Here is a 25,034-nt window from a genome sequence, read left to right as displayed (position 1 = left end):
AATTTTAAAAAGAAAGAAAAAAGAAAATATAAGAAACTGTTTTCTGTTTACTGCAGAATAGAAACAGATGTTAAGAAAGTGCATTCTTTCTCACTACTGGCTTCAGCATCATGTGTGCTGGGCAGAGGCAGAATTCTACAGAGTGAGTTACAGGAACTAGGGTGATGAGGGTACATACTCCTATAATGAGTTTCTTCACTTGCACCAGACTAAACATCCCCTAATAGGTTCCTTTTGATGCAAGAGGCTTTCAGCTGTAACTGTGTCAATAGGCTGCAAACCCCAGCTCCCAGCCAGTCATGAGTCCTGCAGGGTGGCTAAAGCTCCACTCCAATAGCCTGCAAATGTACCTGGTATGTGAACATTCCAGCTGGACACTTACAACTTCCTGCCCCTAGCTATCTCCAACATGCCTGTCCCCTCTCAACACTCCCCGCCAAAACCTCACACCAGCATGGGCCCTCCTGCGGTACCTATTTCTTTTGGCAGTCACAGTAATTCATCCTGCCCTCTCTTCCTCAACTGTGCCTGTGTCCAGTCTTCAGTGAGTGAAAAATAAGCATTTCTTATAAATACAACATTTAATGGAATATAAGAGTCTCTGAAATTCATTATCTAGCTAAATTCAGGGCCTTCCTGAAGAGTTTTTAAAAATCGTAAACAAGTTACTTTAAAAGTGGTTTTATTTTTCACTTGATCTCATCTGCCCCTGCCCCTCTGCCTCTCAAATATTAAAAAACAATAACAACCAAACAAACAAACCTTGGATGAACAAAAAACATGGAAAGCGGAAAATAGAACTTTAATTCTGTAATTCAAGATAAATGATTTATTTTCTCTCAGGAGCAAGAAAAATCTGTTGTCCTAGCACATCCCCTTCTCCACCTCACATGGTAAAAATAAACACAGAGCAATGCTGACCCTATCGGCCCATCCTGAGTACTAATCCCACACAATCGGCTTGTCTAGAGAACAGATTCCCGTGCAATCTGAAAATCGCCATTTTCCCTAAATGACCCAATGACATCAAAATAAAACATATTAGACTTTAAAAGGTCCCAATGAAAATGTTCATCTTCGCATGTAACTGTGTTTCATAGCACACATGAATAAAAGCATGTGTTATGAGCTCCAAAGGACAGTTTGAGCATTATTAAATGCCATGGTACAGAGGACAAAGCCACTGTACTTGATGCCAAGATCCCACCAAGCTGCCCCTTCTTTTCTTCTAAATTTATTTCATGAATCTTTTGTTGGAAAGGCAGATTTACAGACACAAAGAGAGAAAGACACAGCTTCCATCAGCCAGTTTATTCGTCAAATGGCTACAAAATGGCCGAGTTAAACCTGTCTGTGAAGGGTGCCAGGTGTATGTTTTGAAAGCATATTCTCCCACTGGGTATAAATTAAGTTCTGTGCAAGTCGAAACGTGTGAAATCAGATAAAGAATGAGAAGCACACTGCACATACATAGAATCTCAACCCCAGGTTACCCGCCCCCACATATATGCAGGACAAGGCTAAAGGAAATAAATGCTCTTAAGGCCTACGAGAAGCAGAAATGGCAATGGGATGGGTGCTGTACTCTCACTGCAATGACCATTGGCTTAAGACTAAACGATGAAGCTTCAAGCAGAGAATCATCTTGATACGTACCTTCCTAAAGCCCAGTAAGCAGTGGAAAAAACCAGCTCCAGTCCACTTAGGGAAGTTACAGGGGCATTAGCAACTATGAAGAAGAAAGGAATCTCTTGCAAATATGAAATTAAAGTCAGCATACAATCATCCAATACAAAGGCAATTCCAGCTCAAATGGGGGGGGGTGCATGCCCTTACCGAGGGCACAACCATGCAAACTGAAATTAAAAACAGAGAGATAAGGTAAAGGTTGTGGAGGAGGTATACAGGCAACGACTGGTCTAAAAATAATTTCAAATAAACCACAGGGGAAGGAAAGACACTATTCTGTCTCCTGTCTCTGCACAAGGCAGATGAACAAACTAAGGAAAGAAGCCCTGCGGACATACAAAGAAAGGGGTTCCAAAGGCTAACGGAAACCAGAATTCTTAACCACACAGTGATCACTGTCCATTTACACAATGTCTGCATAAAATAGATATGTATTATTTATAGAATGAGAGTACTATGTTAAGAGTCCAAAATCACACAGCGTTTCATCCTTAGAACGCTGGTTATCAAAGTTTGATACTACAACCTCCTGACTGAAAAAACATGGGGAATGACACTGGCATTGTAATATAACTAGTTGTGCATCCTCTATGGGCCACGGTCCTGGGTGCTCCACTTTCAATCCAGCTTTCTGCTAATGTGTCCATGAAAAAGCAGCAGAGGATGGCTAAAGTCCTGTGGCCCCAGTAACCATATAAGGTATGGATGAAGTTACTGGATCCAGGCCTCGCCATTGCGGCAATTTTTAAATCTATTTACTTTTATTGGAAGGGCAGATTTACACAGATTGAATCACTGGTTCAATCCCCAAATGGCTGCAATGGACAGAGCCAAACCAATCCAAAGCCAGGAGCCAGAAGCTTCTTCTGGGTCTCCCATGTGTGTGCAACGTCCAAAAGCTTTAGGACACCCTCTACTGCTTTCCCAGGTCAGAAGCAGGGAGCTGGATGAGAAGAGGAGCAGCTGGGACACAATTTGGCACCCACAAGTGATCTTGGTGCTTGCAAGGTGAGAATCAGCCAACTGAGCCATCATGCCAGGCCCCACTGCATTTTCTCAAATTGAAAATCCATGTCTGAGCACACCATGCAGGTTGGGTCTGATACATACTCATGTCTGAGAACTATTGGGTTTTTAAAGTCAGTTCTGTAGAGTATTACTATTGCCATTCATCAGACAAAAGAAACTTGGATTTTTGTCAGCAAAGATCAAACCACACATCTACCTTATAAAAAAACCAGCAATCACACGCTGTTCATTGTCAGCCTGCATGTCTAGCCCAATCTGCTTGAATCAGGGAATCCTGTTGGTTTTATTGACCAAGAGACTGGCAATCCTTCCCAGTAGCACACCTTTAGTAACCACCAGCTTAACAGGATATCAACAGAGGCAACAGGAAGGGTCCTGTTCACAATTCTGACTCAATAGAATCTATGTTAGCACTAGTAAGCTCTCAGGAACACCTATGAGATAACTATTAAAGGTGGTACTACTATATTTTATAAGTGACATTGTTAAAAATGGTACAGACACAGTAAGCATGCTGTACCTCTTCCATTTCAACACACTTCCGTGAACAGAAGTGAAAGTGGCATGCCTTTTGGGCTGAGAAGATCAGGTGCACACATGTTTCACAGCTGGGATGGAAAGGTCATGGTCACCTAAGCTTTGAAGCAAGAAATCTGAACACGGATTTACAGGAAAGGAATGCTGATGGCAATGTCAACAGCAAGAGCCAACATAAAAGCTCCAGCTTCCCATCCATCTTCATGCTGTTTGCTGGAACTGTCCTCCAGAACTTCAGCAGCAGAGTGAGGCTGAGTCGATGCACTCTCTACTTTAAAAGACGTCAAAGCCCACAAGAAGGAAAACAACCTTTTGGTAGGCAAGGCTTCCAGCTAATGGAAAGCATCAGTAAATACTCTGGCTTCCAATGATTTGCAACATCCAAAGATATTCTAAACTGCAGAGATTCATTTATACAATGTGATGAGCTCATGATCACATGGTCTATAAAAGGCAGCCATGTAGGAGGCAAAGGAAATGAGAATTAGGAGAAATCAAAGCAGTCAATTCATATTCTTGCTGGGGAGTCTAACTGCCAGCTCTGGAAGTGCCAAGTGCCAGCTTGCGCAGGTAAATACACACATACAATCACGCTGACTGGGACTCCAGCAGCTTACAGTCTAGCCACATAACAGTAGTCTTCAAGCTATCACAATGAATGCAAACATACTCCTTCAGGGATGAATAACAGGTTGAACAAATTGGTAGCTAGGTTTCAGAAAAAGAATGGTTCTGAAAACAACATATATTTAGAAATTGCTAGAATCCCATCCCACACACTTCCTAGTTGACAGAATTAAAAAAAGAAAAAATGCTGATAAAAATACCTCATCCAAAAATATCCCGAGGTAACTTTCAACAGCTTCCACAATCCCCTACTTTCACAGGAATTTACATAGACTAAAGTGGCCCTTGGTCTGCAAAGAAAGCCCCACCACCCTGTAAGTGCACACAAATAGAACCAACACAACTGGACTTGGCATGATGGCTCAACGCCTAAATCTTCACCTTGCAAGCAGCAGGATACCATATGGGGACCAGTTTGTGTCCCAGCAGCACCACTTGGCATCCAACTCTTTGCTTGTGGAAGCTCCTGGCTCCAGATCTGGCGATTTCAGCCATTTGCGGAGTGAACAAGCAGATGGAAGTGCTCGCGTGCACTCTCTCTCTCTCTCCTTCTCTTTGCAAATCTACCTTTCCAATAAAATAAATAAATAAATAAGCAGGCATGGTCAAAAATGACGTAACTAGAGCCAAGCACAACAACCTAGTGGCCAAATCTTGCCTAGCACCCTCCAGGATAGCACTTGGCTGCCTGTTCATGTCCCAGCTGCTCCACTTCTGATCCAGCCTTGGACAGCAGTAGAAGCTGCACAAAACCTCGAGACCCAGCACCCACATAGGAAATCCAAAGGAGGTTCCTGGCTCCTGGCCTCGGCTCAGCTTCGCTCCAGCTACTGCAGCCACTTGGGGGGGGGGGGGGGGTGAACCAGCAGACAGAAGATCTTTCAGTATTCCCTTCTTTCTATAAATCTATTTATTTTTCCAACAAAAACAAATCTTACACACACACACACACACACACACACACAAAAAACACATTTAACTAGGGTATCAATAACCTTTCACAGTACTGTCCTTTTACGTCGGAGAAAGCCAATGCTTGTGTACTGGTACACATTTCAGTGTTGGAGAACACTTGACTGGAATCATTGAAGTACCTGGCCCTTTATATATAAAAAAAAAAAAAAAAAAAAAAAAAAAAGACTACCCTAAAACCTAAACACCTAGAAATCGCACTAAAAAGTTATTTTTATGACACAATTTTCATTTTCATTTTAAATAGTTTTATTCCCCCCCCCCCATTTTATTTGTGACAAACAATAGGACGAACATTGTAATTAAGGTCATTTGGGATAATTCCACATAACTGAAGTTTTCTATAAGATGGTCAGTCATATATGCTTTTCAAATTTCACAGACAATGGGCCCGGCGGCGTGGTCTAGCATATAAAGTCCTCACCTTGAAGGTGCTGGGATCCCATATGGGCACCAGTTCTAATCCCAGCAGCTCCACTTCCCATCCAGCTCCCTGCTTGTGGCCTGGGAAAGCAGTCAAGGACAGCCCAAAACTTTGGGACCCTGCACCCGCGTGGGAGACCCGGAAGTTGTTCCTGGATCCTGGCTTCAGAATCGGCATAGCATTGGCCATTGCGCTCACTTGGGGAGTGAATCATCGGATGGAAGATCTTCCTCTCTCTCTCTCTCCTCCTCTCTGTATATCTGACTTTCCAATAAATAAATAAATCTTAAAGAAAAAAAAAAAACTTCACAGACATTGAATTGCCACAAAACAAACAGCATCAAAAGCAGATCATCTACTTCAGGGGAAAGAGTATCAGAAAAACAGAAGTGTTAGCTGTGTTTATTATCATTCTTACAAGAACACTTATGTTCAGTATAAATGCTGGCACCACAGAAAGAACCTGCAAGACGTCTGGTTCAGCCATGAAGGCAGCATTCTGCCTGCTTCTAGTATTGCTAATTTAGCTATACTGTGTATAGACCAAGGACTCTAGTAGCTACAATGAATCAAGTATCTTATAACATGCTAATCCCATGTCCTAAAGGGTATGCCCAGGTTTAAAAGTACACTTTTTCTTCCTGTATGTTTTGTACATGGTGATCGTTCAGAGAGGAAACCAAGGACAGAAAGGGCAAACAGCAAGGGGTGGCTAAGGTGCTTTGTCTAGTTGCTTTCTAACCCTTTTAACCTTTTAAGAAAGAATGGCTAAACCCTCACAATGTGTATATGAATGAATATACACACATTTTAATACGACTGACAACGTGGAAGATCTACATAATTCAAAACAAGAACATTTGCTTATGAAATACAGCAGCTTCTTTAGAAAGACGTCCTTTTCTTACACTTTGTTCTTTTTTAATGTTCTCAAAAAGGATCGAGAGGCAAAATGCACATGACTAAAACATTCGTATTGAAACGGCGAGCACACGCAATGATGGAAGAGCAAAGAAATGGTCCTTAGTATTTGACGGCAACCACAAGGCACTGTAGACCATAATTTGATATCCTAGCAATCTGATCTCTGAGTAACAAGAAATGGCCGCAGTGGTGATACAATTGCTTCTAATTCAGATCTAGCCACCTCCCATAATGACATAAATGTGAGAAAAGCCAGTGACTTAGCCAGAGGTTTAAGCAAGTGATGAGGGCAGATGTATTATACCTACTCCAAAACGTGTTCTCAATAACAATGACAATGATACAAAACAATAAGGACTATGCATGATTAAAAAAAAAAAAAAAAAAAGACTTGCAGCCTTTAAACTTAACTTTTTTGCAACTAATTTAAAGTTGGAACTACAGATAGTGAGAAGAGAGAAAGAAACAGGCCTTTGTTTTCGTACTTCAGTCCCCAGATGGCCTCAACAGCTGGACTGGGCCAGACTGAAGCCAAGAGAAAAGAATTTTCACCTGAGTCTCCGTACTGGGTGGCAGAGACCCAATTACCTGAGCTGTTCCGCTCTGCTTCCCAAGACACATGAGTGGGGAGCTCCATCCGAAGCCGGACAGCTGGGACTGGTGCGGCATGAGATAGCAGCATGATAAGACGTTGCTTGGCTCACTAGGCCACAATGCCAGCCCCACCTTCAAACATTCTGGCGCAACGTAGTGCAAATCTCTCTTCATTCCACTGTTCCATGAACAGTGTTGAAACCTTGTGTGAGGGTGCACGCCTACTTTACCATGGACAGACAGTGATGCTATAAATCACATAAATTCACACAACTAGCTATGAAACAGTAATAGCTTTCAAAGAGCAAAAACCTCCTTCCCCCTTTTTTAATTAGCCAAGGCCATTTATATTCCAAGTCATTCCGTGCTCTGAGACAGATAAGAATTGCAAAGCAGGGTATGCATTTAACTTTTCTTTGACTAAGATAATCCTGCTGGAGCTTCTCTGTGTGTTACTGCAACTGAAGGAAGGCGATGCTCTGACTTCACATTCATTCAACAATGACGCGGTACCTCTTGGCCCAGGCTACTATGAAGACCAAAGCAGCTGTCTCCTACCACCTGTGGAGATGGGTCATGGCTTTTCAACTCTAAACCACCTGGTTTGCTCTAAGTTGGTTTGGTTAGCAACACCCTTTGTCCGCAGCCAAGCCACTGTCATTTCCTCTTCGGAGGAGTGGTGGTCGTGAAGGGTACACCAGGTCTCATGCCAGGTAATCTGGAACTGACAGACTGTGTATAAATTTCTGGCTTCCCACAAGATTAAAACCTGGAATGATTTATTATTATTATTATTATTATTATTATTATTAATTGGGAAAGCAAATTTTCACAGAGAGAAGAAACGGCAAGGAGAAAGATCTTCCATTCGCTGGTTCACTCCCCAAACAGCTGCAATGGTAAGAACTAAACCAGCCCGAAGCTGGAAGCCAGGAGCTTCTGTCTGGCTTCCCACATGGGTGCAGAGCCGAAGACCTCAGGCCAACCTCCACTGCTTCCCAAGCCATAGGCAGTCAGGACATGAACCAGTGTCCTGGTAGAGGATTAGCCCACTACACCATGGCACTGGCCCTGGGACTGAGGTGGTTTTAACTCACACACAAAATCATCATGATGTGTTACAAAAATAGCAATCTACTTGCTTCAAGAAGCTTTTTCACTCTTCTGGTATAGTTAAGAAACAATTGGTTCCCTCTTCTCAGTGCTCTCAGGACATCAGTCAGATAAAAAGAATGAAGGGGAAGCACAAAAGGCCTTCCAGATGCAGGCTAAGCCAGAAGCACCCAGAACTGCTTCAATGCCCAGTTCCAGGATCCACAGAACAAAGATTACCAAGACACATAAACCCAGCAGGTTATGGCCCTTCCTGTGTCATTTAGCAGGCTGTCAAATCACTTAGAATGGAATGTAGGCCTATGGTTCTGCATTCCTGTGGCTGGGACACTGCAGCTGGCAGCTCATACCTTGCCCTGGAAGGACATCACAAAGGACTATCTATTTAGGGCAGGAAAAGAACAAAAGCACCCCCTTCAATTTTAACTCTGATGACTCCCCAAAGAGGGAGAAAGTTTCACATCACTGTGTAAGATGCCATCCTCTCCAGGCAGCTTCCTGGTCCCTTGGCTGTCACCCAAAGACATGGCCTGTCCATTTTGCTCCACTATGCTCACAACTGCTCATCAAAATTTGAAGTTTTAAATCAGAAATGAAGCTGAAGTTGGTAAGACTGTAGGTTCATACAGGCCAGATTTGAATGCCAGTTTCTCTTGGCAGTGAGACTGGAGGTTAATCCTGAAAACCTAGAGCTGTCATGGGAACCATTGCTGTTTTAAAACACAAACACATATATTCACATATACTTATTTGAAAGGTATACTGAGAGAAAGCTAAATAGAAAGGCGGGAGATTCAGATTTGCTGGCTTGCTCACCAAATGGCTGCACCAACCAGGACTGAGCCAGAAATCACAATATGCAAGAGGAGAAGCTAGTCAGGTAAGGACACACAGGCATCCCTGTACGGCTACGTGCCCCTCCGGGACCCAGGCATTCACGTGAAAGCCTTCTGCTTATGCTCAAAAACAATCGCTGCATGTCGCAATGTGCAGATGAAGACGGGAAGAAAGCCTGACCACTAGGAATAATAGAGTAATAAAAATTTCTACGAGAAAAATGGCCTGGACTTTAGCCAAGACTCAAGACACCAGAAACATCAAATGTTCCCCTAGCACTGGAACACAGCCTACCAGCAAACTATGTTCACAACCTGCTTCCAAACTCTTCCTCTAAGAAGCTCTTCTTTTATGAAGAGCAGCACTATTCTTAACTTTACTTCTTGATTTCATGCTTACAACACTCTATCCAACAGATAACATCACTCTCCCAGCCCATTCCTAAAAAGCCACTTGGAATTCAACTCTCCCTCTTTTGATAGCAGGACAAGACTGTGAATGTAAACTTTGGAAACAAAGAAGTCTAGAACCTTTAGAAGCCATACACGGAAACAGTCCAGTAGGCCGAATCTGTGATCTAGAAGACAGAAGGAATCTCCCCTCTCTCTCTCTCTTTCTCTCTCTCTCTCTCACACACACACTCTCACACACACCCACCTGCCTTTGCAGCCATTCAAATATACAAAGTAAACCTTTGAAATAAATAAATAAAACTTTAAAATACCCAAGAAGTCTAAACTCCATATTTCGTCTGGCTGTTGGTGCTAACAACGGATCTTAGCATTGAGCAACAGGCACCTTTGCCTCCAGGTGAAGTGGTGACTAATTGTGATGGAATCCACTCACCCACACCCTGTCTTCCCAAACTACAACTTGATCCCACTCATACCTACTTGCAGGCAAGAAAATACTAGGTCACACTAAGCTCAGTGGAAGAAATTTACACCACACACCACAGGGTCCTTCCTGTGACTCAGTAACTTCAAAGGATGTACTTGCACCCACAATTTTCCATCTGCCCACAGATAGCTGCAATGGGGCGCCTTAGAGGAAAGGCATAAATCACAATGTTCACAAACCAAAAACCCCTTTGAAACCTGTTTGAGAAGTTGCCAATAAATGTGCATATTCACATGCAGCAATCCATGTGCTAAAGATACGTAACATTCATAATGCTCAGAGCGTACTTCTCTTCCACAAAGTCTCCCGTTGTGGAGGACCCATCTGTACTTATTTAATGTAATACACATCTTACACGTGAGTACACTTAACACGCCATCCAAGGACACAAAAGAAAACGCCATGCCCCCAGTAAGAAGCCACACAGTCTGGTTGCATCACACGTTCTAAGCCAATCTACTGCACTCAAGGCTTCTTTCCAGATGTCCCTCAGGAACTGCCACTGTCCTTTTTACATTCCATCACCCATGGATAATACAGAAACAATTTACCCTATATTCCAATGCTCCACTCAAATGCCTCTTTTGGATCAGGCATGTTGCATTTTCAATTCACCTATGTCAAATCTATACCATCATCATCTTTTACAGCATCCTCTCCATGAGCCTAATAATCCTTATCCACAAATCGTCCTTCCAGAGAGTATCTCACTATTAGTCTATAACCAAAACCTGGTTTCTGCAAACACGGAGATGCTTCTAGAGGGACACACATTTTGCAAAAACAAAGTGGTAGAAGATGAGCAGAATCAGGGCAATAAGCTAGACATGGCCATCATCACACATAGAAGAGGGTGGTTATTAAAGAGAAAGCCTCAAGGCAGGCTTATGGCGCAACACATGAAGCCACTGCTTATGACATCAACATCCCACATGGGAGTGAGTACTGGCTGCTTCACTTCTGATGCCATATTCGTGTTAATGGACAGGGAAGGCAGTCAATGATGGTCTAAGCATTTACCTATCCCGAGAGAGCTCTGAACTATTGTGTTAAGCTAGTCCTGCTGTAGCAACTGGAACCACTTCGGGGGTGATGCGGAGGATGGGAAAATCTCATTATCTCCCGTCTCCATCACCTTGCCTTTCAAATAAATAATTGTATTTTAAAAGAGAAGGGAAAGAAGGGAAGGGGAAGGGGAAGGGGAAGAAAGGAGAAAGAAAATGAAAGGCTAAGTCTCAGGGGTAGGTGTTGTAGCAAACCAAAATTAAGACAACACTTGCAAAGCATCATTCACTATCCGAGTGCTTATTCCAGTCCAAACACCTGGTTTTCTGCTACTGCACCTTGGGAAACAGTAGATCATGGCTCAATTGCTTGGCACCCAATGATTCCACAAAAACAGATGTTATTCCAGCCTCTCACATTCACCCTCACACAACCCTGCGTGTTGCAGGCACTTGGGGAGTGATCCAGCTGATGAAATTATGTTCCTCTATTTCACCTTTCAATTGATAAGTTACAAACACTATCTAAAGGCTATTCACTATAACGTTTCCACTGTACATAATGAAAAATATATTAATGTATAATCCATTTGACAATGACTGAAAGAATATACTGACTGCGGGGGTTCAGATCAGCTCAGCTCCAGCCATTACGGCCACTTGGGGAGTGAGCAGGTGGGCAGAAGATCTTGCTTTATATTGCCTTTTGTGTGTGTGTATCCGCCTTTCCAATAAAAAAAAAGTTTTGAAATTAAAAAAAAAAGTCCTCCATTGAAAAGGACTAGAAGGTCTGGCACAGCAGCCTAGTGGACAAAGTCCTCGCCTTGCACACACCAGGATCCCATGCATGCGCCGCTTCATGTCCCAGCTGCTCCATTTCTGATGCAGCTCCCTGCCTGTGGCCTGGGAAAGCAGTTAGGGGCGGCCCAAAAGCCAACACTTGTATGGAAGACTGGAAGAAGCTTCTGGCTCCTGGCTTTGGATCATCTTAGCTCCAGCCATCGCAGCCACTGGGGAATGAACCACTGGATGGAAGATCTTCCTCTCTGTATCACCTTCGCTCTATATATCTGCCATTCCAATAAAAATAAAGAAATCTTTTTTTAAAAAAAAAGGGTTATTGATGTAACAACATGTACCTACACATACATACAAAGAAATATTAAATATGTAACAATATTATAGCAAATCACACCATTCTTTAAAACATTAAAATTTCTTCCTGAACCCAAAGATACATAAATAATGAGCCATAATTTAAGAGTTTTCCCCAAGAACGTCCAAACATTCCCCAAGAATGTGCACGGTCAAGCATAAAATGGGTTGTTTCACCTCTACATATGATACAATGCTTCAGGATTTACATTCCATGGGGGAACAAACTGCCAAAGATCCACATAGTGCTTGAATCCACTCTTCAAAAGAAGCACTTAATCTTGTTACTTAGGGTGCACTGGGAGAGGCACACAAAGTATTTGTAAGACAAGTGACGGCTGAGCACCGATATCTCAACAGGCTCCTGATCGAGCTCTTCAGGAACCTGGTTCCAACTCACACTCCTGGCCCTGGAAGACAGGGTTCCTGCCAAATTTAACAAAAACCCAAACTATTACAAGTTATTATTTATATTACACATAGTAAGTTTCTTTCAAAACTGTACCCTCCTCCCCCAAGGTGGGGGTGGAATCAGTACAAGTTACCAAGGCCTCTTTCTACATGCTATCAAGGCCACCCAGGACCAGTCTGCAGAAGAATCCTACTGCATCAAACCTTCATCAGTACCTAACCTATGTAGGCTGCTATGAATATTTGCATCTGGTAAGACAGACATGATACACAGTGTACAGGAAGACTCATATTGATCCACTTTTCCTTAAGCTAACCCTGAAAGGCCTTTTCATTTCAACTGTACTAAAGAATTCTAGTTAAATGACTGCCGTGAGCTAAGCTGCCGCAGCACATCATATTCCTAGGCACAGAGGAAGCCTAGCACAATCATCTCAAGAGAAGCACTGGGAAGAAGGGACAAATCTCCAAGCGCCTGGAGTGCATTAACCCTTCTTCAGAGCTTGACCCACGCTCAGCAAGGGATTATCTTTGCCATCCACAATCTCAGAAAATTCTGTTACCCAAGCAGATGTGAGCCTTCATGCCAGACGCATTAACATCTTCCTATTACACATCCCAATATATTTACTGAGGAGACTGCTAACAAATCCCTTAAATTCTTTCTCTTATGATGATGCATTTTATAAATCTGAGAGGTAGGAAAGGTTCAACACTGAAAAGACCAATCGTGTGCTTTTGAAAAGAATACAGCTACCAAGCCCAGCACACTAGCACATGATATGCAAACGCTAGCTCATCACCAAGCCAACATCATCCCAAACACTGACGGGAATTAAGACAAGAAAGATGAAATCAATACATTCTCGACATGTTGTGGTCTATTTAAACCAAGACACTTGACTATGGAGAAAAACAGCTGAAGGAGTTGAACTCTTAAGTCTCAAATTTCCACTGCATAACTTTTTAATAATTTTAAGTATATACACATGGCTCATCTTTTGCTTTTCTCAATTCTCCTTTGCAAACAACCATCTACATCAGTCTACAGAATGAGTAAACAAATCCCAGTCCAAAAGCAGCTTTTTTCTTTTCCGCAAACTGTCAAGCAATTCTGCAAAGATATGAAGCTAGAATCTAAGAAGACATTAAATATCACCAAAGTAAAGGAAGTATCATAAATATTAAAAAGAAATAATATGTGAATATTAAGAAAAACATAAAGCAAAGGATTTCAAAAACACCCAATTAAAAACATTATCTTCTGAACTGATTGACCATGAAACCACAAATTCTTATCAAAATTCCACAGCTAACATCTTTATCAAACATTCTCAAACCTGTTTAGGGAAGTCATGGCAGTAATTTATTGGTTCATTTTTTTTTGTGAATTTTATTTTTTAATAATGATTACATGGTTGATTGGGGTGAGGTGGATCAAGGTTTAGGGAAAAGTGGGCGAACTCATTACTTTTCAAATTTGCTATTTCTTCCTGTTGTTCCTGGGGGAAACGGAAACCACTCATGACTTTCCACATGCCCCATACCCAGGGATGAGGAACCACCAACTTATGTTGACCCAGAGTCTCAATGTGTACATATCTCGAGGGTTCTGACCAAGTGGTTTGGATAGTTCTGAAATGTGGCTGATTTCACCAATCCGAGGATGACGCCACCCTCTATTGGCTGAATTTCAAGAATATCCAGAACTAGAACTGTGGTACAGTAGTTCAAGCTGCTGCCTGTGATGCCGCCATCCCATGTTAGAACTCCAGCTGGAGTGCCAGCATGTCTGAGAAAGAAGCCAAACACAGTCACAGCGCTGGGTCCCTGCAACCCACATGGAACGCCTGCTGCGGCTCCAGCTCAGTCCAGTCCAGGGCACTGCAGATATCTGGAGAGTAACCCAGTGGAAGGAAGTTCTCTCTTGTTCTCTCAAATAAAAATAAATCCTTTTGAAAAATGACTTCCACAACTACTAACTTAACTAAACACCAATGGATTTTTAAAATGCACACAGTGTTACTTCTGATTTCCTAACAAGAAGTTAAAAAAAAAAAAGCAGTACACACTTCGGAACCAGCACATTTAATTTGTTGAATTTAAAGAAACATCTGTCCTCAGCAGTGGCAAACACTACCTGACATGCCCTTGAGATTACTACTGAAGAGAGTCAATTCAAACAGTTATAACACAAAGAACATGCTGGCAACTCAATGGCCAATTATTATGAAACATGTTTTGTTTATTCCATTATACCTCTAATTTATTCATGCTTAATTTATTCATGTGATAACCACTGGAAAAGACCTAGAAACCAGCCCATATTTCTGGTTCTTCCACAGAAATCTCTACCGAGTTTGTGAGAAGGCTCACCTCTGACAACACAAGGCATAACTAGAACCTGAGTTTCACAGTCCCTGTTTTGGGAAGCAATATTGTCCACGTTGGGTACTAACCTTTTCCTCGACGGCCCTTCTTCAAAATCTGAAGAGCTAACATCGTTGCTAGTAGAGGACACTTGGGATGCATCGTCCTTCTCATTCTCTGACTGTTCTGATGCTGGTCCTAATCCCTTAGACTGGTCATTACCAAGGAGCCCTACAGGTGAGAAAAGGGGACAAACACTTAAAATACATCACATCAGGAAAGAGCGGGTTACCATATTTAACCCTACACAATGCTGGACAAAGACAGACCAAAACAGATGAGAAATCACTTATCCCTTCTCAATGGGCAGTGGAAAGTAAAACCTCACTCTACTTAGCTTGGACTCATTATGCTTGTTTATTTTAGATTTCCTGTTTAAAAGACATCATCAACAATACTTGTGCCCAAAGGATGGAAAGACGAAAGGAGCAACAACATGAAATTGAACTGCATATTCCTGAACTGATACACCATCAGGAACAAGTACCTGCCATGCAAGATAAAGCATTATAATTTTTCAGCTGTAGTAAACACTTTAACTCCTCCTCCAACATTTTAAATTAAGCTGCAGCTAGAACCATCTCTGATCACCTCCAGAGGGTGTAAACATGTAAATAACACATACTTGTTTGTTTCATAACCAAAATGGAGAATGGTCCTGGGAAAGCAACTGTCAGTTTCCACAAGCTCTCGATGCAGCTATGTGCAAAGGACTATGGACATATTCTAACAAGCAGGAAGGCCACACTAGCAGGTAACAGCTAAGTAACAGCATTCTTTTCTAACGCCCAGCTTCCTTTGCATAGATGATTATATGCAACAAGGATGCAGGTTCTGAAGAAGATATGTCCTCTGACACGAGTGTCCACAGCAACTGTTCAAGCATCAGCTTTAAAGACCTCGGGAGCTGGCCTTGTAGCAGTGACCTCAGCAGTCTCTGCAGATCCATCCATGGTATCTAAACTTGAAGTCAAAACAACAAAGTAGCCCCTTGATTCCTGCTCTTCCAGCCTTTCCCATTTACATTACAAACACTGCATTCCCTGTTTTAAAATACTCAACAATGGTTCTACTTAGAGTAAACAATTACAGAGCCAGTTGGCTTTGTGGTACAATGTTTTAAGCTACCGATTGAGGCTGACATTCCATATTGGAATGTCAGTTCAAGTCCCACCTCTTCTACTTCCTGCTAAAGCTTATAGAGAAGCAGATGATGGCCTAAAGACATTGGCTCTCGTCACCCATGTGGGAGACCCACATGAAGTTCCAAATTCTTGGCTTCACCCTGGCTCAGAACTGGGTGTTACAGCCATTTGGGCAGTAAATTAGAGGATAAAAAAATTAACTTTCCTTACTTTCTGACACTGTACCTTCAAAACACATGGATAAATCTTTAAAAACACACATACACACAAACAAAACTTCTGAAATACAATATTCCATATATGTGGTCAAATTATATCATGTTAAAGTCTCTTATATCAAAGAACAGACTTAACTTACATAAAACCCTGGGACCTGTCCTATTACATGTACATTTCACATTATCAAGTCTTACACCATTTCAGAATATAAGTAATAACATAAGGTTGGAAAACTACTACAATATGGTAAATAAAACCTCATGTCTATTCATGTAGACCAATGTGGCTTTAAGTCTATAATACAGAAACAAAGAATGACACAACCTCCAAAAGAAAAAGGCAACCAGGAGAATTTTAAATTTAAGGCAAAAAAAGAGACCCAACTATATGGAAACTGCATATGGGAGACCCAAAAGGAACTCTGGACTCCTAAATGCCCAGGCCCAGCCCAAGCACCAGCCATTGTGGCCATTTATCGAGTGAACCAATAAACAGATGGTACCTCACATTATCTCTCTCTCTGCATTTCAAATGAATTAAAAAAATAAAAATCTCTGAAAATAAAATAAACTTGCCCAGCAATGTAATATATAGACAGAAGTGGGATATGCACCATAAATTTCAGTCCAGTCTTAGTGAGTTTTAAATTTTTCAATAGTAAGTATGTATGTATGTATGTATACAAAGGAGAATAGAGAAGGAGATACAGGCTCAGAGTTCCTCCATTTGTTTACTTCACATCTCACAGGCCTCTGAGGGTGCAGGTGCAAACAAAACCTAAATTCTAGTGAGAAGAGACTGTTAGTATGTGCAAAAAGATAAGCTGCATGTGTTGGATAAGGGGAAAAAAATAAGGGGGAAGTGCTGGTTAATAAAAACTAAGGCACTCAATCAGAAATTCCAAACACAGAAAGGTCAAGAATTGCCTCTTAAAAAATAAAACAAACAAAAACAAGGGGTGCTAGAATTGGAAAATAAAGAGAAGGAGTGGAAGTGGATCAAGGAAGAACTAATCAGAACTAGCAGTGGGAGATAAGACACTGGGAGAAAACACTCCTTAAACTTCCATACATGATAGCAATTAGCTGAGCAGGAAGACAGAGAGTAATGACAGCTTTAGTCTTTTTCTTCTGATATGATCCAGTGTTTCTCCCAAGGAAACAAATACATCAGAAGCACTTGGGAGACGCAGACTACTAGGCCTCACACATACAAGGATGCCCCAATTTGACAAATTCTCTGGGAAGTTCATGCTGTTTTGGCCGGTCTAGGGACCATATTTAAAGAACCTGGCTACAGTAGCCATGTCAGTAAGAAAAAGAGTTAGCTGCCCAAAGTCACTACAAAACAGTGTGAGAGAACAAATTAGGTCACAGGCAACAGAAAATGATTGCAGAATCTGACACAATACAGTTTACAGTGAGGTATATCCATGGCCACTGTTCAGACTACGTTTGTTAATAACCTTACAGACTCTAACAAATAAAGACACAAATTCAGAGAAACTGCATGAAGACATACTACATGAGAAGCAGCTGGGAGATAATGCACTTTATGTGTGCTCCATGTAAGGTGCATTGATCCAAAGGTATGACTGGGCAACACTGAAGCAATTAAAGCAGTGATCACGTGATTCCCTACAACACCTTCTGAGACGGCTATGCGTGATCACCCGAAACAGAAGTCATACTGATGCTCCAAACTCTCATTAGGGAAAGCAAGGCTCATCATCCACAGGCAATCAGTGATCTGCTCTTGGAGTTAAAGGACCACAGCTTCTTGCAGGTTTTTATCAAGCGCCAGGACTGAATATTCTATACACAATCAACTTTCTTCGTTTCGGTACTCCCATTGTGGATACACAGGCCCAGACAAAGAGTAATTTCCCTTTAGTTACAGTCTGCATGACAGGATTATGCCCGGTCATGTTCTTTTTCTCAAATCCACACCCCCGCCCCTTCGCACAGAGCCACTGCATTGGCTAGCCATTTCATCTGGAAGGTTCAAACCAAATCAAGCAACCTGTCCAGTCCGAGAGAGCCAAGTCAGCAAGAGGAACATGATGCCACAGGGCAGACACTGTCCTAACAGCACACAGGCCAATGTGTGCTGCCTTTGTCCTGCCTGACAAAACCCTGTCTCCAGTTTCAAAAAACATTTCATCAATGTGAACTAACAAACAAAATGGCATCCCTACCATTCAAACATATTTTCCCCCTACCCCTCCACCCCCATACAAACCTTTTTTATGGAGTCAGCAGGTTAAGCAGAAGAAATTAAATGGCCCAAAGAACCAGGCTCCTTGCATTACAATTTGTTTTCCTGTATTAATATGCAGTGGGTTTGGCCTGGCGTGATAGCGTAGTGGTTTAAGTCCTCGCCTTGAACATACCTCAGGATCCCATATGGGTGCCGGTTCTAATCCTGGCAGCTCCACTTCCCATCCAGCTCCCTGCTTGTGGCCTGAGAAAGCAGCTGAGGAAAGCACAAAGCCTTGGGACCCTGCATCCACGTGAGAGACCCAGAAGAGGCTCCTGGCTTTGGATCAGCTTAGCTCCAGCCATTGCAGCTGCTTGGGAAGTGAACCATCGGACAGAAGATCTTCCTCTCTGTATATCTAACTTTCCAATAAAAATAAATAAATCTTTTAAAAAATAATAATATGCAGTGGGTTATACATAAAAGAAAAAAGCGATACATGTGTGTTGAAAATTCCAAATCGCTACTGTGCCTGCAACCTTGGTTGGTCACTGTCGGGTGACAACAGCAGTAAGTCAAAGTCACTTGACCACCCAGCTACCACAAGGCTGAGAGCTCCACAGAAATCAGACACAAGGGAACCTTGCCATCACACAGTTCTGCAATTTTAGAAGCTATTCACTGCAGCTCCCAGATTACCAAGAAATGAAAAGACTTCCAAAGCCAAGAGGGAAAATACAATAAAAACAGGTTCATTCTCATTCTGGAGCAGCAGCATGGGAATAGGAATTCCTGTTCCAGACTGGAGACATAATGTGTTAGATCAACTCCCTCTTGCCTTGACATCACAGCAGGTAGGATAAGTGAACACAGATCAGACCAAAGATTCCTTAGAGCTGAAGGAATTTCTGAGGATTACCACAGATTTCAGAGCACACATACAAAGAAGAAGATTCTGCCCTAAACATCTGAAAAATAAAGCATGGAGGGTGCAGTCTTTATGCTTTCATGATGTTTTAAAAACAAAGAAGTATTGCCAGTCTTTTCCCATTAGCTACGCATACATGACAGAACATGAAACCAAAATTCAATTGATTTCCACAAAAGCCATACCAAAACAAGGGTTAAAAAGACAGGAAAAACCAGGAGGGCTTTGAAGCTGCTCCAGTGCTCCTAAAACATCTGGAGTGCACCACCTTCTTAGCATCTTAGGGAGAGGCAATGCGTTAGCTTTGCTATGGAAGAGGCTCACAAAAGGTAATTCTGTACTACAGAGCCAATGCCGTCTGTCAGCCTGTCACTGCGAGAAAAGGTATCACATTACATATTAAACAGTCAAGCAGCCAGAGCTTTCATTTTCTGCAGCAATCAGTGTGCATGTATGCGCATGCATGTGTGCATGCTTGCAGCCCTCTTGACTTGAGAGAAGAAAATTTTATAAAGCCCCCTTGGCTGCAGGACTCTCTCTGAGGCAGTGAGAAAGCATGGTATGCCGCCATTACTAGTGAAAAAAAATCAAGCGTACGGAGGCTCCGATTTTGAAAGAACATGGACTCCTGGCTTTTTAAACATTCTTTGCTGGTAAAGATTTGGCTTGGGCCAGCTGTGTGGGCCGGCCTGAATACAGAGTTCAACCCCAACTGCACAAAGGCTGGTCAGCTGGAAAGCTGCTAAAGGCTGGGGTGGGGAGGCCCACTGAGCTCCTTCGGACCAACATGCTGATGTGGTGGAGGAGGAGTGACAGTCACAGGCAGATGTCAGTGACACACTTACAATCAATGAGGTGCACATGAAGATAGTGTCACACCTCGGCTTATGGAAAACAATTATCCATTCCTCTGGGAAACACCATCTGAAGCGAGGAAGGGTCCCCTTTGTCTGCTCTGAATCAGCTAAAGAGATGTCCCACTGTAGACAAGGAAACATGATCCTAAGATTCCCCAACCTATGACTCCCCTAAATAAAAGCCACAGACTTCAAAAACACACACACATTTCTATGCATTTTACATCCACTCCAAAATATGGACAAAAGATTGATTTATGCATTTACAAATTTCCCTAACGGCCTTTGATCACAACCAATCATTGCCATGATATGTTCTTCAGAAATCTGAAACTGCCTGCTTAATTTTTCAGAAAATGTGTTAAGATAAAAAATTTGACACTGTTATTTTAGCAACATGGATACTGGGGTAGAGAAGACAACGCTGGACTCTAACATTTTATCCTAGTTCAGAAGCAAGAGGAGGAGGGATGACCCTTAAGCTTAAAAGGCACATCTTGAGCCACGAAGAAGCCAGCCAGCAGCCATCTCCAACGTACACGTAGCAGAGTTGCTAAGCAGCTCCCTGGGACCGCCATAAGGGGCCTATTCTGGCCAAGCTAAGACAAAAGCCCTCCCCCCCTTCCCACAGCCAGAGCAAAGGAGGAGGAACATTCTTCACTGAGATTCCAAGGCAAACATAAATAAAACACAATAGACCTCTGACTGCTGAACTTGGCCAACGCACACCAAACTGTCTAGAAGGAGTCATATCCTAAGGAAAGATTGCAAGACCAGCCCAGACGCACGGGACTCTGATGACCAGAACTGTGAGGACATCGCAGTGCCTGTTCTGACACCTCTGTGGGGGAAAGGGCTGATTCTCCCTGCACTTTTGCCCCTTTCACTGGTTTGTCATCCTTCACACAACTGGCATAACCACTAAAATAACACAGTGCCTTGAAGGAGAAACAAAACTGAATTGTAGACAATGTCCTACAACGCAAAGTTCTGCTTTTATATCCAATCATCTTGAATCCTCTGTTCGAGCTCCTAATTTCTCTTGGTCCATCTCAGTGTCCTTTTAATTTCTCATCGAGAAACCAAACATATGCCTTATCACGTAACCTAAATGACAGGAAAAATCAATCTTAGCGATCCCCAGGAAATACAAATCCAGCTTCTATCACCTAAGCAGAAGGATCTGACAGTCCAGTGGGCCAGGACTGACCACTCTGAGGTTAGAAGCTACCTTCCACACTGAGAAGAAAAATGATTAAAGACAATACTAAGAGGAGGCTGCTATGGCAAGCGGGTTGCAGAACAATGGCCTCATTGCAGGGCCAAGGAGCTCACAATCACAGGACACAGGGGTAAACACAGGGGCACTGCTGAGAACTCTCTTAGATGAATAAAGAAGACATGCATATTTGAAGCTTTGGGTTGTTCGGACTAAATGACATGCAAGAATCTGGCTTTCCGTATCACATAATTTGCATCCCTTGAAGGGAGATTTTCAGGCACATCACACGATCACAGACAGCTAATGACACTCTGCCTTGGACTAGCGACAACATGTGGGTGGGTATTCAGGTGTCTGAACCCTTACAACATCATCACACTACCCCACAGGCTTAAGATAAAATAAAAACATGTCTCTCCTATAGGTCCAGCTGGCATTAACGCCAATCAAGAGCTCCAAAAGTTAGCACTTCGCACACTAATTTATGATGACATACAGGCAAAACTTCATATATTTGGTGCTCACATCATCAGTGCATAAACACACAGCCAATATCTCTGACTGCCTTTAGTTTCTGACACAATGAAGATGTGCCCCTTTGGAAGTTCAAGTTGTTTTCTTTGCAGAATGACTGGGATGTACACTTCTTCCCCAGTTTTCTTACAAAATTCATTCACATATACACAAACTAGCTGCCCACCTACTTTTCAGATGAATATATTGAGAGGATTAAGAGATCCATTCACAGTACAAGTGAGGTGGAGGGGAGGGGGAAGGCGAGCTGCCCCTGCCAGCAAGCAACAACCCTTTCGACAGAAAACAAGTTGTGAAAGGCCTACAGCACACAGAGCAGCAGCATCTGAAACATAATGGAGGCAGTGCAGAACTCGGGAGTGGGGCATGGCATCTCCTTAGGGCAGAAGGACCTGAAACTGATGGCTGCACCAGGGAAGGTAGGAAATATGAAACAAGAATCAAGAATACCTCAAGTTGTAGCTTTCAGGTCTAAGAGAGAATCAGTTGAGGGACCAGAATCTATTTAAATGCCTCAGTTTACTCCTTACTTTCAAGGGAAGAAGGCCAGAGGTAAATGAAGGGTCAAGGGAAATGAAACAAAACATGCTATTTATAAAGGAAGCCAGAGCTAAGGGATGGAGGAACTAATTAACTTTAATCAAACATCTATTTTTAAATGCTTGGAAGTGAGCAAATACACTGGCAATAAAATGAAGGGATCGGCTATTGCTGCATGGCAGTTCAGTCCCCAGAGAAATGGCTCAAGTCATAGAAGCCTGGTTGAACTGAATATCTGGTCAAAATGGTTTAAAAAAAAAAAAAAAGCTTAAAGCTTAAAGCTTTAACAGCAACATTAATTCTCCCTTGTAAATTTCCACAGTGCCTTTTGCAGGAACCACCGTTGCCCCTGAGGATATCAAAGCTAAAAGAATATTAATATTAAGCAAATCACAACACTTTCCCCATACTCATATCAGATAGATATACAGAGAAAGACAGCACTTTGCCATCCATAATGGATTTAATCAGGACCCCACCAGGGAAACCCACAAAGGCCTATTTCTCCAACAAAAGCCATAGCAGCCTGAAACGAAACTAGAGCTATTTGATTTTTATTTTATTGATAAGGAACAGACCTTCTATCCCAGGTTCCTCAAGATAAGCCACCAAAAACTGCACCTGACAGACCCGTGGAGCAGCCATCCTCAGAGCCGGAGCATTGCAGAGACAGAGAGGAAGAAGGACAGAGGGAGGGAGGGCGAGCGCAGTGAGCAGGCTGGAGCACTTGTCAACAATCCTCCCCTGTACGTAATAAGAAAGCGGCAGTGCAGATTCTGCGCGGCAATAGGACGGCCGAACGGCAGTGGGGCCGAGGGGGAGGGGAGACAGCCAGAGGAGGTTATTTATGTGCCTGGGAGGGAATCGAACACCAAAGAGGAGGGGTCTCAGGCTGGCTCTTTTTCCTCTTTCTCCTGATAAATTAAAACGAGAAAAAAGGAAGACGGTGACTGGCTTTTCATCCTGTCATTTTCCCAACGAAACCTGCAATGCAGATAAATCCAAATTGCAGAATTTCTAACATACGGCGGAAGGAGGGGTGACTCCTTGGAGGGGCATTCACACTTTAATTGTCCACACTCACGTGCCTCCGCGCCCTCCGTGCCCCACCCCCAAAGACGGCAGGCTCCAGAGCAGAGTCACAATGGCATCCTTTTGAATATCATAATCTGTGTCATTCAGCACTTTCCTTTTATTTTTTATTTGTTTTTTTGGCTGGGAAACCTGGGCAGCTCTCCAGAAAGCCTGCAGAAACCTTTCTCCACAAGGCGCCTCCTCCTCCAGCCGCCCTCCTCCCCCTGCAGCCCAAGGCAGGAGGACTCAATGACTTATGAAGTGACCGCACACACGCCACCTGGGCCAGAGCTGCTGGGCAACGCAGGGACGACCCTCCCCCAGCCCAGCTCAGGGCCTCCACAAGGCACAGAAATTGATCTAATTGAATCAACCAGCGGCTCTTCTCCCTCATTGTTTCTTGAGGTTCTTTGACAAAACAGGCTCTGTAGCTGGCAGCTGCTGAGGAGGAGGAGGAAGGCAGGAGTCCAACCAGGGCTGGGTGGCTCACTGGCCGCTGAAAACCAAAGCTGCTGTGCCCTTTCATTTCGGCAGGCACAACAGTTTTAGTTTTAAAGTCAATTCATTTGAAGCTTTTGAACTTTTCACCTGGCAATGAAACTCCAAAATACACACGCTCTCACCATTAAACACATGCTTCTCGGCATGTGTCAGGGGGTAGGGATTAGGGGAAGGAGGTCAGGCATGCCCTGAAAACACAGGACAATGACAGGTTTTCTATTCATTTGAGCCAGGACCTAGGAAAATATGTTACTGTTACGTTTGGCTGGCTTCTTCCTATTGGCTGAGCCATTTGTAGAGCCTTAATCTGGGATCTCCCGGCTCAGGGAAGAAATGTCCCCTGACAACAGTGATCCCCAGTACTGATGAGCACTGCGCTACAACCAACTCCCGTGGGAACCTAAAGGGCAAAATAAAAAAACAGCAGGAGCTGAGCAATGACCATCCCAACATCTATTAGTTAACCAACAGCCTTAAAATCAAAATTCTACAGAGTGACTCGGGGACACCCTCATCCAAACCTCTTGTTTTATGGATGAGGAAGCTGGTAATTCTTAGCAAAGCCCACAGAGCTAGTCAGTCCCTGTAGCTCAGTGGACAGACGGCCATTCATGAATCTGCAGCAACTGAAGGAAAGGCACTGACACATCTGGACAATCACGCGACAGAATTCTCCATAAAACAAAGCACTGCGGCCAGTGATGTGGCGTAACTGGTTAAGCCAATGCCTGCAATGCTGGCATCCCACGTGGCCACCAGTTCTAGTTCGGGATGTGCTCCTTCTGACTACCATAGCTCTCTGCTTAAATGACTGGAAAGCGGTAGAAGATGGCTCAAGTGCTTGGGTCCTGGCACTCACATGGGAAGACACAGATGAAACTGCTGGCAACCATTTGCGGAATGACCCAGTGGATGGAAGTGTTCTCCATCTAAATCTCTGTAACTCTGCAAAATAATAAATCTTTAGGGACATGTGGTAGGGAGAGGGAAAATGGAGGAAGACAGCTTTGCAGTGGCTTCAAACACCAGCTCACATTATATAATGTACGACTCAATGCGATGTGGACAAGTGTATGCTGCACTAAGTCACACACAGCCCACCAAGGGATGGCTGACTCCTTCTGCTTCCACTGGAACATCTCTTGGCTGCTTGGTTAATCAAGAGCATG

At 43.0% G+C, this 25,034-nt stretch overlaps 1 protein-coding gene across 1 annotated transcript in view; it reads right to left on the bottom strand.

Moving 5' to 3' along the window:
- JARID2 (jumonji and AT-rich interaction domain containing 2) overlaps positions 1-25,034 on the bottom strand; it is a 214,402-nt gene that overhangs the window by 69,199 nt on the left and 120,169 nt on the right. Inside the window, exon 3 of the mRNA XM_040967725.1 lies at positions 14,676-14,817. Within this exon, the coding sequence (XP_040823659.1) occupies positions 14,676-14,817 (142 nt within the window). The remainder of the gene's footprint in view (positions 1-14,675; positions 14,818-25,034) is intronic.

This window comes from Ochotona curzoniae, unplaced genomic scaffold, assembly GCF_017591425.1.
Source record: "Ochotona curzoniae isolate NIBS_2020 unplaced genomic scaffold, NIBS_Ocur_1.0 scaffold_461, whole genome shotgun sequence".
Lineage (NCBI taxonomy): Eukaryota > Metazoa > Chordata > Mammalia > Lagomorpha > Ochotonidae > Ochotona > Ochotona curzoniae.
Note: the sequence above shows the minus strand (reverse complement) of the source record. Positions and strands in the feature narration are given on the sequence as shown.